Source organism: Trachymyrmex septentrionalis, unplaced genomic scaffold (genome assembly GCF_001594115.1).
Source record: "Trachymyrmex septentrionalis isolate Tsep2-gDNA-1 unplaced genomic scaffold, Tsep1.0 scaffold149, whole genome shotgun sequence".
In the NCBI taxonomy this organism is placed as follows: domain Eukaryota; kingdom Metazoa; phylum Arthropoda; class Insecta; order Hymenoptera; family Formicidae; genus Trachymyrmex; species Trachymyrmex septentrionalis.
Window position 1 is genome coordinate 478319 of NW_017304642.1, and position 15956 is coordinate 494274.

Sequence of the window (15956 nt, forward strand, 5' to 3'; positions counted from 1 at the left end):
TTCCAATTTGAAACTGCTTGTATCTAGGCCGTTTCCTGCAGTAATTCTTCTTACCAACATGCGAGTACAATATGCGTTTTTTTATATTTTATATTTTAGTTTGTGAACATATGCGTAGTTACTGGAAACTTTTTTAAAATTATTATTAACATTAAAAATGACTCGATAGGGGTCGAAACGTCTGTTACAAAAGTTTAGATTGTTGATATAAATATATTTACTCATATAATAACTTGAGTGGTTCATAGCCTTATATTGTACAAGTATTATTAATTTATTTAATTAGTTGAACCGTTTATTCTTTATTCAATTTTTTCAATTTTGTCATAGGAATCGATCCGAAATGTGCATCTAATTCCGAGTACTAATCTGAAGGTATAAATCAATCATATTAAATAATCTTACAACAGATGCTAGGCTGCTTACTTGGCTGCGCATTGTCATTTATTTTGATGACTTTCGTTTTCAGTTTAATTTGAGAGTTAACCATCAACGTAGAGGATTATATTTTGAGAGTTTTTTGTGGGTGTTAGTTTTCAATTACGTGTAAAGTTCAGTTGGCAGTATATCCAAATTTGAGTATTTTTCTTAACATCTAAATTTGATAGCTTTTTTTTAGTTTTTAATACTTAAAATTGAGGGTTTTTTTTATAAAAGTACAATCATCATTTAAGAAAAATAAACGTGAAACGCAATAAAAGTTATAATTGTTATTGTTTAAATACAGATTAGATATTAATTAAATAAGTGTTACTAAATAACAATAAAATAAGTGTTAACAGGTTACATTAATTACATTTTTTCACTTTTACTTTTAATAACATTACAATTTTATGAATTTACCAGCATTAATAAAAGATGTGTAGAATCTCTATCCGCTTTTATTAACGACAGAACGCAACAGGAAGAAATAGGACATCGTAGTATTAACGAACTACCAACAAAGTAAAATCATTAGAATTAGCTTAATGTGCAAAATAATAGTTATAAATTATTCTTTGTCAGTATACAAATTTTTCAGATTTGCAAAAAGAAAAGGAAAATTAAAAAACAAATTTAATAAAGTAATCTTCAGTAATTATGTATAATAGGCCGACTTCACCTATTTCAATGACCTTGACATATATTATCAAGAACATTCTTCTAAATGACCTGCAAAAAGTTTTATGCATATATCTTTATTAAAAGTTATTAATAAAATACGCACATATAAAATTTTTCGTTTTACAATATTAAGACTAGTGAGTTTTATACTATATACTATTATAACAATGGACTGTACATAAATGTAGCAGATAGACTATATAAGATGTTAAATTTTTTGTCTTACTGACAACTGATGAACCTATACTGATAATAGATTGTACATAAATATAACAAACTCTTACGCAGAGATGTATGGTCCATTTTTATTATATAAGACTTATCAATTTTAGTAAGGCGAAAAATTTTACACTTTGCGTAGGAGTTTGCTACATTTACGTACAGTTCATTGTTAGGGTAAATGCAGAGAATATAGAATAGGCTACTAATGTGGAAATAATGACTTATTTTCAAAATAAAGCATTACAATGTAGCGGAAATCGCTGAAGTTGTTGCAATTGCTGCCAAAAAACGTGTTATAATAAGTAATGAGCACAGTGCGACAAGGCATTTCATTATAATAAACATTTATTCATTTTTGTTGTACCAGAATCCGGTAGCTTTTTCTTTAAAATATTCTGACAAGCTAAAGATAAGTTTGTTAATGCTTATATTACGAGGGAAAGTCAATAAGTTCTTAGAAAATCTATCAGAGGGCACTCGCAGTGTCATGTCACATTACTTTTTGACAAGTAGCATCTTTCAGCTGATTACTGTCCAATTTTGAACGAAATTCATTGCGTGATTTTGTTTCTGCAGACGATTGAAGCGAACAACCTTTGTATTTTTTGCAAAATGGAAAAAAACAAGTTTCGTGCAGTAATCAAACATCTACATATGAAAGGTTTAACGCCGAAAGAAATCAAAGCCGAGTTAGATAATGTTCATAGCACATCTGCACCAGCGTTTGCGACTACATACAATTGGGTAAATGAATTTAAACGTGGTCGTACATTCACATGTGATGCACCTTGTTCGGGACGTCCAATTGAGGCTGCTACGCCAGAAATCATCGATAAAGTCCACGATATTGTTTTGACTGATCGATGAGTGAAAGTGCGCGAGCTTGTTGAGGCCACAAGCATATCACATGGCACAGTGATTTCAATTTTGCACGAACAATTGGGTATGAAAAAGCTATTGGCAAGATGGGTGCCGCGTTTGCTCACTGTGGACCATAAGCGCGACCGTGTAACGATTTCAAAACAATGTTTGAAGATGTTTCAACGTAATCCAGATGAATTTCTGCGTCGATTCAGTACTGTGGACGAAACATGGATCCATTACTTCACACCCGAGACGAAGGAACAGTCAAAACAATGGACTTCACCGGGTGAACCAGCTCCGAAGAAGGTGAAAACCGTGACGTCGGCCGGAAAGATGATAGCCACAGTTTTTTGGGATACACGTGGTATAATTCATATCAATTATCTTCCGTCGAAGCAAATGATCAATGGCTATTATTACGCAGCCTTATTGAACTGTTTTAATAACATTTTAAAGAAAAAACGTCCCTATTTGGCGAAGAAGAAAGTACTCTCCCATCAAGACAATGCACAGGTTTACACGTGTCCGGTACCGATGGCCAAATTCAACGAATTCCGCTACAAATTGCTTTCCCATCCAGCATATTCGTCAGATTTAGCCCCCTGCGACTATTTCCTGTTTTCAAACCTGAAGAAATGGTTCGGAGGAAAGAGGTTCACCACCAGAGAGCAGCTCATCGCCGAAACAGAGGCTTATTTTGGGGACAGATCATATAATATTTTTCGGACGGCTTGAAAAAGTTGAAGAATCGTTGGATCAAGTTTCGAGCTGAAAGAAGACTACGTTGAAAAATAAAAATGAATCGATCAAAAAAAATGTGTTTTACAACATTTTTCTAAAAACTTATTGACTTACCCTCGTACATAAACACTCTTAATAATGTTGCATGAATAATGTTATGCCAATTAATTGCGATTTCTAATTTATTGCTGCGGAAAGACTTTGTCATATGACGATATACAGGTAATATGAAAAACATCGAGGATATGGAATAGATTCCATATTAGCAACTTATTCATTATCAGGTTATAGAGCATATCCCATATCACTAGTTTTTTTGCGATTAGATTGTAAGTGTATTCACAACAAACAAGAGTTTAAAGCCTGTAACGGTTGAAGCTGGATCTTAGATGCTTAAATAATTTCTAGTAATTCATTAATGTGAATTTATATATCGCATATGTAGTTACTTAAACTGCGCGCAGAATTATTTTTTCGGACCTTGAAACACAACTGAACTACTAGCATCATCACAAATAAAAATAACAAGCGATTTAATAATTTTATGTGCAATCAAGCCTTTTATTTGAGAAATATTAATTTGCTAAAAATTGAGAAATAAATGCGGAAAATATTACCGGTTGAAAGTCGAATCTGGATCTCTAACATACTGTGCGAGCGTTCTAAGCCTTTATATAACAAGGCCAATAATATAGGTGTATTCTTTATGCAATGATTTTTTGTAAATCGCCATTTTAAGTTACAAGTAATGAAATGAAAATTTATTTATAAATTTTATAAAACTATTTATAAACATTTATAAAAATTGATCTTAGTTACTAATATTTATTATACATAATAATTTAATGATTCAAGATTTAATTTTGTTCTTTATTATCTATGCGTAATGACGTTCATGTCCAATGATGCTATTTTATTTTCTGTGTATTATTGTATAATACAATAAAAATATAAACTATTTTTAACTTTATCTTGATCGGTTTATATAAATAAATTTGAATTTTAATTATTTATTATTATATTTATTATTGGGTGATTGAATAAGTTACCACCGTTTTTTTAATGAAATAATTATGAACAACAATATTATGAATAATCTGTGTTTTATGCAAAATACAAAGACATTTTATTCAAAGTAGTATCCATCGTTAGTCATCACTTTTTTCCACTTTTTACGTAATAAGTGGGAAAAAAGAACGCGATCTGTTTCGTTCCATGCAGCATGGTCTTGCTTAGCAGCATCTCATTTTGTATGATAAAAAATTTATAATTAAATTTAGAAATTTAAAATTAATTTTTTTATTTAGAATTTTTTAAATTCTGTAATCGCTTCAGAAGAACCAGAGTTCTCACGCCAGTGTGGTCACGACAACGAAATTCTGTCGATTATTGAAGAGCTTCGCGAAACCGGTCTGATTATAAATTAACCTCATTCTACACAGAGTTGTTCAGTGGACATCACAATGTCGATCAACAAGTATGAGCTATTGCTTGGAGGAGGAAGCAAATCGCACTAATGGATTGCTCAGAAATTACGTGGGCGATAACACTCTTTGCATAGTCGCAACCGACTTTGACGCAAAGTAACGCAAGATTCGACGAGTAGCGCTACCGGTGGATACTGACGCAGCAAACAAACGATACGTGTAGCAGAGTGATCAAGATTTAAAAGATTGTCTGAATGAAATCGAGAGGAAGATTGCAGTCTTACAAAATAATGTGTAGGTTATCGCTAAACGAACTTGAAAAAATATGCGCATAGTTATGTGCAATGTCTGAGAAACGTCTGCTGGTTGATGAATTGCATGCTCCGGCAAGAAGAAATTTTTCGCGAAGACTCGTCACAGTACACGGATACGATGAACTGTGGCAGATGGATGTGGTCGAAATACGTCCCTATATTCGATTCAACAGAGGTTACTACTATATTCTCATCATTATCGACGTGCTAAGTAAGCACGCCTGGGCCGAGCCGATCAAAACAAAGAGCGGGAACGAGATGACGAAGGCAATCGCAAATATAATTCGAGACAATGGAAGATATCCGAAAAATTTGCATACTAACAGAGGAAAAAAATTTTACAACTCGGATGTGCAGAAACTCTTGAAAAAGCATAACATCAACCATTATTCTACATATTCCGTAATGCCTCGGTCGTCGAACGATTCAACCGTATGTTAAAAAACGACATGTGGAAACAATTTACGCACAATGGAAGATATAAATGGATCGACATCCTGCCGCATCTCATATACAATGCGCATCGAACTATTGATATGCGTCCCGTCGACGTTACCCCTAGCAATCGCAGACAGGCTCTTAACCACTGTTTACAATTGCGTAAAGATTGCCGTACCCGCGTGATACAAAGTGGATGATTTGGTATACGTTAGCAAATTCAAGACAGTCTTTGATAAAGGTTGCACACCGAATTGGAGCACGGAAGTGTTTAAAATTATCAAAGTGCAACAAACTAATCCAGTGATGTATATTCTGAAAGATTCGCGGAAAGGCTATTGCTGGAGAATTCTACGAATACAAATTGCATAGCGTCGCTAACCGATTTACATGAAATGTTTGAGATTTGACAATTCACATATAAAGACAATGTGTTGTAAAATTTATATTTATTATAAAAATATAAATACGTTTTATATCATATACATATTGTATTTACACATTATACATACTATATTATACATATTATACATAGCATACATATTATTCATATTATATATGTTATATACATATTAAACATATAATATAAATGTGTTTTATTTACATCGGTAATGCCCTCATGGCAGTGTGTCGGTGGAACCTGGCACGATATACCGCTTATCGTCATGCGGACTTAGAGCGATTTTTGTTTCTGACATCGTGTACACCTCGTGCAATTTGGATCATATGCACGATTGTCTGCGCGTCATTTCGATTGCATCATTCAAGCATCGTAATTCGCGTGTGTAGACCTCGTTACAACGTTGCTCTTGACGCCCTTTGCCTTCTTCGTATCCTTCTTTTCTTCTACACGCAAGTCATACATTTTCGCTCTAAGTCCAACGAATTCAGTCATGATGGCACCGTTGTTCTCGTCTTTCATAAAGCCAGAAACTTTTTTTATTTGTGAACTGAATGCGTTGTCGCTCGAGTAATCGCTCGTGTCAAATCTACTTATATCATTTCATGATATCGTAGACATCGTCACATTTTATATGGAATATGAAGCAATCAGTACTGGTATATAAATTTTGCAGTTTTCGCGAAACAGCGGTGCCCTGTACTCATAGTGAAATTCGCACAAACACGTCTTGGATATTTCGAGGATGCACATACCCACGTATATCGGTTTATCAAACCTCACTTCGAGCTTACGCAGTTTCATCGTGACCAGATTCTCCAAAAAGGTGCTACGGCTGTGGAAATTTGGTTTCGCGATCATTGCCTTAGCACCGTATTTGCCTTCCCATTTTGTCAATAACTTTACGTCGACGCGATTGCGTATGTTCTCCATGTTTCTCCAAATACCTCGTTATTTATAAGTAAGTAAGTATATAAATTATATAAATTTTTTTCAAATCATTTTTGACCAAAGTTCTAAATTTTGAGTTTAGTTCTATATTGCGTAGCAATGGAGATTACCCTAATTGCAGTATACGGTGAATCTTTGTGATACAGAGACCGTGATGAGTACACTGCTGCAGGTTACGATAATGTATGACATAACGCTGCTTATCACATAATGTTGCGAGGAGCTTGTGATCGCGCTTGCGCGTAGTTTTTTGAGCGTCGGACAGAATGATAGAACAATGTGCGCGTCATTAAGATGTAGCGGGTACTTCGCGTCCACCTCGCGAATATGGCCTGTTACCTGTTGTTAAATCTAACGCGATGGTCATAAATTCAAAATTTTGTCGTCGACCCATTGAAAATCGGCGTAAGACAATGTTTGACACATTGCCCAGCCGTATAGATTGTTGATGTCATAGTACATCAGTACGATGACGGTTTCCATGGATCGTACGACGACATGTATTTGTTGTTGGCTCGCGCGTATCTGTTCGAACACTGATTCAGACCACCACGTATTGCTCGATAGATGTGATCATGTCAATGTCTGTGAGCAGTTCAAATCTTACACCCGTATGCTTTAACATAGCGTCCTACGTGAAGCGTATAAGATGTAATAATATGTGGGGTCGAGCCCATAACTCGCGACGCAACTGTCGCGGAAATTTTCAAAGATGTCGACCAACAATAATACGTCTGTTTTCAGATATAAGTCGCTGTATTCACCGAGTGTCCAAAGAACCATTGACAACGACACACGTTGACAGCGTGTGCGTAAGCATTTTCAGATACCGTGTAGTCTGTCAATGAACTGTAAAACGACTTACGAAGCAGTAAACACAGTTCTTCCAATTTTTCGACACAGTCAATGTACTCATACGGAAAGACGCCCTTTCGTGAGGCGATTAATACTTTTTTCTGATAATGGAAAAATTCGTGTTGCAGTAGCTTATTTTTACAGAGAAAAGATGCCAATTTGTCCAAACCAGAACTGAAAAATCTGAATGAATCTATAAACAGTAATTTTACACAATTTTTTTATCAATTTTGGTACTATCGACATATAGTAAACGAGATATATAGTATTTTTCTTTAGTTATCGGGAAAAGATCAACGTGGTAATTTCCTTGATGACGAAATACGCGTCGTAATCCGATAGATTATGGAAAACTACGAGTATGCAATGCGAATCCCAATAATTTAGATTACAATTTCAGTGCACGGAGCCTCTGTATTGCCCGTTTAAGGAGTAGTGATCGCGTACCTGCGTATTGTCTGGCACAAATGGCTTCTCGCACACGTGACAATGCACACGTGGCGCTGTTAAATTTTTGCCGATCGTCTCGCGTGAAATCCGCCATGTACATTAACCGAAATTATAGACTGTACACTGTGCGCCAAATTTTTGAGTTCTGCCGTAAACCACGTTATATTATCCTTATTGCGGTGAAAACGATAGCTCGATAGTGAGCTCTCGTACGAGCAGTGCATGTAGTATTCGATATTAAACACGTTATGATGATGATACGTGTACGTAACCGATTCAGGATTTCCATCCGTCTTTTCCAATGCACACTCCAGGCGTAAACGACGAAAGGGACGCGTTCCTTCCTGCAGTGGTTGTCAAAACAGCCACTTATCTTAGCCTCGCTCGGCAGTCTGATCGCGCAGCCATTCAGTTTTCCACAGTCCTTGCTGTGGATTTCCAATTTAGCATTTGAGCTAAAGTAGTGGATCTGAAAAAAAAGTATTATATTATATTATATAATATTATATATTACGTTCTATATATCATATTATATATTATATATTACATAACGTATTATATTAGGTGTACAAAAAAGTTCTGAGCTTTTTTTTGTAAAATTCAATCTTTATTTAAAAACAAACGAAAAAATATTATTGCTGCGTAACGCCAAGCTGTTCTGCAAGCTCCTTTTCAGTTTGCGCAGAGTTTATATCCAGCAGTGCTTGCAATTCGTCCGTTTCAATCTTTTCAGGGCGTCCAGCACGCGATTCATCTTTAAGACTGAAATCTCCTTGGCGAAACTTTTGATACCACCTTTTGCATGTTGCATGACTTACAGCGTTCTCTCCATATGCAGCACAAATCATTTCAGTGGCTTCAGCAGCATTTTTCTTCAGATGAAACGCGAAGTGGATGGAAAATCGAATATGCTCTTTTGTAATTGCCATCGTGAACACTACTGATTTTTGAGGTTATGTGCATCAAACGCCAAACCGTATCGCATTTCAGGAGGTTAAATGTTACTGTTTTAAAACCCCAAAAGGGCGGGAAGATATATAAAATTTAAATTGTTATTTCGGTTGTATCAAATCTAAAGCTCAGAACTTTTTTGTACACCTAATATATTTTATTATTATTATTATTATTGTTATTATTATGTACCTATCGCAGAAATATTTTCTGTTCTTGTTTCTGGTAATTTGCGATCTCACAAGGCGAGGTCCTTGATGAGCGCAAAGTGTCCCACGTTGTCATCCTCCACGTACAAAAGATTTACGTGTTTGATCCTCTTTCAGTCGATGAGTCGTACCGGTACAATTCCCTTTTCATTGGAATAGATGTTGATGAAAATATTATTCGAAGTTTTAAATTTCTTAATTTGACTCAACTCATTGAAAATTCGATGCCGGCGAGATTTAGGACTGTATAATGCGGATATGAGGATTCTCTATGTGCATTTCCTTGAGTGTAGAGCTCCCCGGGTGTAGAGCGGCAACAACAGACCATGCGAAACACGCATTGTCTGCGGTTTGCACGTTGATTACCGCTCTCTTTAGCATAATTGCTCGCAGGAGTATGATATGATGTCACATGCGCAGAAGATTGTACTTATTCGCGTTCACCATTAAATTTAATACACGCGACAATGCCCATCTGCTATCGCGTTCCTGAAACTCTTCCAGTGATGCTAGGGTAGGCTCAATGACGCGCGACACGTACCACTCCCGTAAATTGGTGCATTGATATAGTTCATAATTCCGGATGGCAAACTTTTGTTCGCGCGTTTATCACCCGCCACGAACTCGTCATTAAAAACAATGCTTATTTTTATAGAGTCATTACATGTTGCATTACACTATGCACATGCTCGAGAACAATTTCGCTCACGTCTTCGAAAAATCGGCGAGGATGTTTGGAGTTTATCACCGCGTCCATCAGAATATGGCTTTCGAATACTGTTTCGATCACGCGCTGATTGAGTCCGTATTCGGCGCCCACATGTACGATCTTCCACGCACAGATTCCTTCAGATTCTCAAGCCACGCGATACATGCGATCAATGATTGTTTATTACCGATTGATAATCGCGGACATTTGATACGGCTCTGCTATTCCAATGATTCGATAAACTCATCGCATCGCTGTTCCCACGCGCTGTATTCGTCTAGAGTACTAAGCAGGATAACTTGCTCAATCAAATCACGCTCCATGTTGTTACTTGCGCTGTCCAATTGATGATGTTTTTTAACTAAATCTTGTTATTTTTATATCATTATGTGCGCTATTTTTATTAATATCATCGCCTAGACATCTCACGCCCTTAAAATATCTTAAATTACGCTAACAAAGCAGCTATAATTTGATGAAATTGCAAATGTTGCATTTTTGCAGGTATCGTATCAAATTACATTGATGATGTCATCGCCAAAACATGTTAATGTCTTTGAAAAAATGTCTTATTTTACGCTGACAAAGTAGTTGTATAGAACTGATATTGCACTATTTGGCAACATCGTATTTCACTTATATCATATTATATGATATATGTATTATATATATATAATATATATGTGTGTATATATATATATTGTATATATATATATATATAATTTGGACTCATCGCATTTGTATCATATTACATAGTCATTGTCATTACGAAATGTTGTTGGAAAAAATTTTTATGTTACGCTGACAAGGCCGTATTGAGATGTGCAAATTTACTGATACTGCAATTTGCGGTGTCAGATTACATTGATGTCATCACCGGATGTCTCTAAAAGTCTTTTGTTATAAAATCTAACATTTGCATTTTTTATGTCATTGGCCGGAAATCATCATATAAATATTCGCGAGGATTTTTTGCGGAAAATCAGTCTGTGTATAATGGCTAACTTAGGCTGATAGTCGCTCCCGTATTTAATTAGCAATCGGGAACTTGATTTCCGCAATGTGTTAACACGCACTAATACTTGGTGTTTAAAATACCAGATAGAGCATCAGAATTACGTTTCTGTAAAAACGTTTAGTAAAATGAAAATAAGATCTGAAATTCATACGTGTACTCTAGTATTCATGCAACGTTACTGCATCAGGTGCTAAGAAGACATAGACTCATACATTCAACTGTAAGTATTTCATTTATATTTGTTTGCGAAAAATTTTTCTCTATAAATGGCTTATTTATTTGTTCTTCTCCATTACAGCGCGCCTTCATATACAATTTGAGAGGATGAGGACATTCGTATTGGAGCGGAGGAGAAATTAAAATTAAATATATTATATATATCAAGATAAAAATATATACGTAAAATATCTAAATAAATGGATTAACTGGGATTAGCTCTGTATTCAAAATTATTTCTTCTCTTTACCATTCCTTTCTATCTCTGCGACATCGTGTTACGCGCGCGTCATCACGCGCGACACCATCGCGTGCAACCGTAGCATCGCGCAGTGCAAATAATTATATAAGATAAAATAATATAAAATAAAATAAATAAATAAGTAAAACGTTTAAGACGCATGAGAGAGATGGTAAGTATAGCACGCGGTGGCAACCGCGTTCGGTGTTGGCGGTGGGGACAGGCGGCGGACCGCGGCCGGAGGCGTGACCTGCCGGACCAGTGATCCCGCGCCACGTCTTCACCGCGACGTGGATGCAAGTTTTTAAATACCTACGCTACATAATTTCCCACACCCGGGACATATCCGTCCTCCCGCACCGCAACGTCATCCTCGCGATGTCTATTACCATCTGATCAAATTTGACCCGGACTGGTCCATTTAAACCGCGCGCGTAAATTGAATCGGTAAAAATTTTTTTTTCTAGATTGGTACAACCTTCTCTGACATTCGTGTGAAATTTGAGCGGGATACGTCAGTTAGTGTGTGTTTGGCAGCCATTTGTTTACGACGCAAAAAGTTTCTCTGGCGATTTTTACTATGAAAAAAAAAATTGAACAACGAGTTTGCTTGAAATTTTGTGTTTCCAATGGAATTACGGCTACGGAATCATTGAAAATGTTGCAGAAGTGTTTTGGGGAGTCTACTCTATCGAGAACGCAAGTATTTGAGTGGCATAAAGCATTCAGTGAGGGTCGTGAGGTCGTAGAAAACTTGTCTCATGCGAGTCGTCCATCCACCTCTGTTAACGACGATAACATGGAAAAAGTGAAGGAAATTGTGCTTGAAAATCGTCGTGTTGGCATTAGAGAGATAGCAGAAGCTCTCAACATCTCTTATGGATCGACTCAACACATTTGTGGGCAGACAATTCATGGATTTTTCACCACGATAATGCGCCGTCACATTCCAGCCTGATTGTGACTGAATTTTTGGCCAAACACGAAATAAAAGTCATCGCTCAGCCACCGTATTCGCCAGATTTGGCTCCCTGTGACTTTTTTCTGTTTCCGAAACTCAAATATCCGCTCCGGGGAACGCGCCATGAATCGATTGAGGCCATAAAAAGAAATTCGCTGAAGGAACTAAAGGCCATCCCGGCCGAGGCCTATAAGAAGTGTATGGAAAATTGGATTAATCGTTGGCATGCTTGTATTGGCTCAGAAGGAGGCTATTTTGAAGGCGATCATAAAGATTTGTATTAAAATACATAAAATTGTTGTTTTTTTTAACCAGTCCGGGTCAAATTTGATCAGATGGTATTATTACGTCATTTTCTTCCTTCTTCCCTGTGACGTCACCCCCTCCCCTCCCCGCAATTCTCCCGCGCCACGAGTACTCCTCCCCCCCCTTAGAGGATCCGAATTAGAACCGGCCTTGTTTACCTACTACTAATCTTGACATATAAGTCCTCCAAAAATTTTAAAATCAAAATGGCGGAAAGTCGAATTTATAAAAACGGACGAACAAATTAAAAAAATCTTTGGATTAATTATGAAAATAGTCGCATTCAAAAAAGAAGTCTTTCTTAAAATGATATTGCCGATTAAAAATGATATTTTTCATAAGTTTTAAAAATAAAAATTATTCAATAAATAATTATTCAATTAAAACGCATAAACCTATTTTCGGTCAAAGCGGTATTAGTGCATAAATGTTTCAAAATAAATTTATATACATATCTGTTCCGGAATCATCGTTATTTCAAAAATGCATTCTCGGGGATGGTAAGTAAACAGCTCATAGACACCGAGTCGTTCCCGTTCAATCACGCATGCGACCAACATTTCATTCAAAATAGTGAGTATATCTCGTTCTTGTTTTAATCAAACAATCTATCTCAGATTACAAGCGACCCCCTTGCGCAACACTCAAAAAGTTGACTATCGCGCACACATTCCGTGTGCAAAAGTTCTAACTTCATAATTTTTTTTGCATTTTTTATTTTATTACAAATAATTATTTATATTTATGTACGTGTGTATCTACTATATAATAATAACTTTTTTTGTTTAAACATGTTTTATTAAAAAGATTTGCTGCATATATGTATATAGGTAATTATTTCTTTAAATTTCAAAATTATAATTCTAGAAAATGAATTTACTCGAGACAAGTAATTTTTTCCCGTGTAGATATTTGCGGTTTTGTTTTACGTTTTCTTTGTATCTATTATATTATAATGAATTTATATATTTATAATTTTTAATTTGAAAAGCTCTCAGTAATAATACTATTTTTAATTACTAATAATGTAGGAATGACTTGCTAAATGCGATTTGTTTCTTGATTTATTCAAATATTTTTTAAACTTATTCGTATGAATTTGATTTTCTGACAATTCGACATTGTTGAAAATTAATAACTCTAAAAATTTCCAATCTTTACTTTTGACAAAAAAACATAGTTTCACGATTAAAGTCTTATGGCCGAGTTTCATCATAGTTCGGACCATTACGCGAAGTCAGGTTATAAAATTTCTGCACATAAAAGCATCTTTTTCTCGAAAAAGGGACAAAATCAGAATGAACAGATATTATTTCGTTCATGTAAATTTATATTATTTTCTAGTAATAAAACAGTATCTGAAAATCTTTTAGCAAAATTTTGCAAAATTATAAATCCGTAAACATCTAATGGTTGTGTTATGTCTAAACTCAGGAAAATGGATTTTAAGAGAGAAGGGAGTAGAAAGGATGGAGTGTGGAAGGACGGTCAGACTCTTGTCTCGCAGGTATCCCCCACAGAAGCAAATACTGCGAGTCGAACGCACCCTTTTTATTGCTCACTTCGAAATATGGGTCAACGTCTTGTAAAGACTATGACACCTATTTCCTACGAGCGATGCGATATATCATTTTAAGAAGGAATTCGTCGGTCCGAATTTCGAGTCAGGGAAATCCCTTTAACTCGGGAATGGACCACGTGCGAGCTCTGAAAGAGCAAGGTTTAATGATTACGAGGTTTTATTAGGGGGTTTCAAAAATGAACGAGAGTGAGAAGAATAATTACTAATATTATTTATTGTTGCTTATCAAAAGATAAGAATAACAGATGTATACAGACTATATAACAATAGGCGTATTTATTATAATTACTCTATACATTTTAATCTATTACATAAATACCGCAACAGTCTATTCGGTAACGGGCATACGCTTTATGTACATTGAGTAGTCGGGAGACTCGGATAGGGTTTGATTAATCTATTTCGTGGATGGAAACGGAGGAAGGAGGGAAAAGATAATAAAAGAATTCCACTGGAACTAGGAATGGGTTGGCGGAATTCGGGAGGAATACAGGGATACAGGATGTTGAGTTTTGGTGGCATTCCGGATTTCCTCAGGATCGAAGTAATGAGGGCCGATTGTGTAGGCCCCCTGAGGGATGGATGCGATAGTAGTCCGCGGGAATTGGGTGATGAGTGACTCGAGAGTGTCACTCTCAAGGATTCGGAAATAGGATTTAGATGAGGGCGGAGGAATTTTCTCTAAGAACTTCACGCTGTCCGTGGAGTTCATCGAGGATGGAATTTCTCTGGGGGATATTGGGATAGGGTTGACCGACGAATCGGATGATAGTGGAGGAGTATCTGAAAAGATTTTCTCCGTCAGTGCGTTTGAAAATACGGGTGACAGAGATCGAAGGGGAGGCGAAAGAGTTTGCGAGGGAGGTGAAGGTGTTTGAGGGGAAGGTGAAAGTGGTTGAGGGAGAAGTATAACCTCTAACTGATTAGCCGGCGGAGCCGGTGGTGACGAGAGTGGTGGCGGTGGCAAGTGGTCCTCGACCGGGCTACTATGTTCTCGCGAACCCCTGAGGTACTTCCTGAACTTCTCTTGTCCAAGAGTCTCCGCGCTTTTCGGTAGGCCCGGCTTCTAAGCCACTCCTTGTAGGAACGGTTTAGACGCGGCACTATAATTTAGTGTAAATTATAGCAGATAGTTCTTATTTACGCATATACAGGGTGCGGCGCCAAAATCCGGACAAATTATATATATTTTTCTAAACATGTTTTATTGCTACAATGAAAAGATTTACAAAATTTGTTTAGCTCCATTGTGTGTAAGGCCATAAAGAACATATTCACTCAATATATCCCCCGCTTGCTTGAATGACCGCCTCCATTCTCGATCTGAAGCGTGCGCAGGTACGCTTTAATGCGTCAAGGTCCATATCGGTGAATGCCGCTTCAATAGCGGCTCTCAATGATGCGACGTTTGGATGTCTGGACTTGTTCGTGACCCTTTCAACCACGCCCCATACGTAGAAGTCCACAGGATTCAAATCTGGGCTGTTGGGAGGCCAGAATTCTTTCCACCAAAACATGTCGACGTTGTCCGACAATCAATTTTGCACCAAATGACTTGTGTGGGCAGGCGCACCGTCCTGTTGGAAAACATATGGCTTTCCATCCACGGCTTCACTACATTTGTCAGAACACGCAAATAAACTTCTTTTGTGACATTTTCCCCTTTGTTAAAAAAAACGCCTTCCTTCGAGTGGAATTTCCTCGCCGGTGTTGCAGAACCTTCGTTGGACTTCTCCGACTCATGATACTTTGCGAAGACATCATACACAGTTGATCTCGGATACCCGAAAAACCGAATGATTTCTGTCGCCCGGCGCGAATACTTTCGATAATCGCGGCTCTTCAGTTGTACTCCGCACTTGGTTTCAACATTGCGACTGTTTCGAGGTTATGATGGTTTAGTACATGTTTAGTACGTCAAGCTATTTGACTGCCAATCGCGACATCTACCAATGGTATTGAACGGAGGGAATTTCAATTTGAAATTTGTCCGGATT

General features: G+C 36.8%; 1 protein-coding gene across 1 annotated transcript in view; it reads right to left on the reverse strand.

Annotated features, from left to right (window-relative positions):
* Nucleotides 1-871: 871 nt before the first annotated feature.
* Nucleotides 872-15956, reverse strand: part of LOC108745808 (odorant receptor 46a-like) — a 215418-nt gene continuing 200333 nt past the window's right edge. The window contains exon 5 of the mRNA XM_018482177.1: nt 872-934. Within this exon, the coding sequence (XP_018337679.1) occupies nt 872-934 (63 nt within the window). The remainder of the gene's footprint in view (nt 935-15956) is intronic.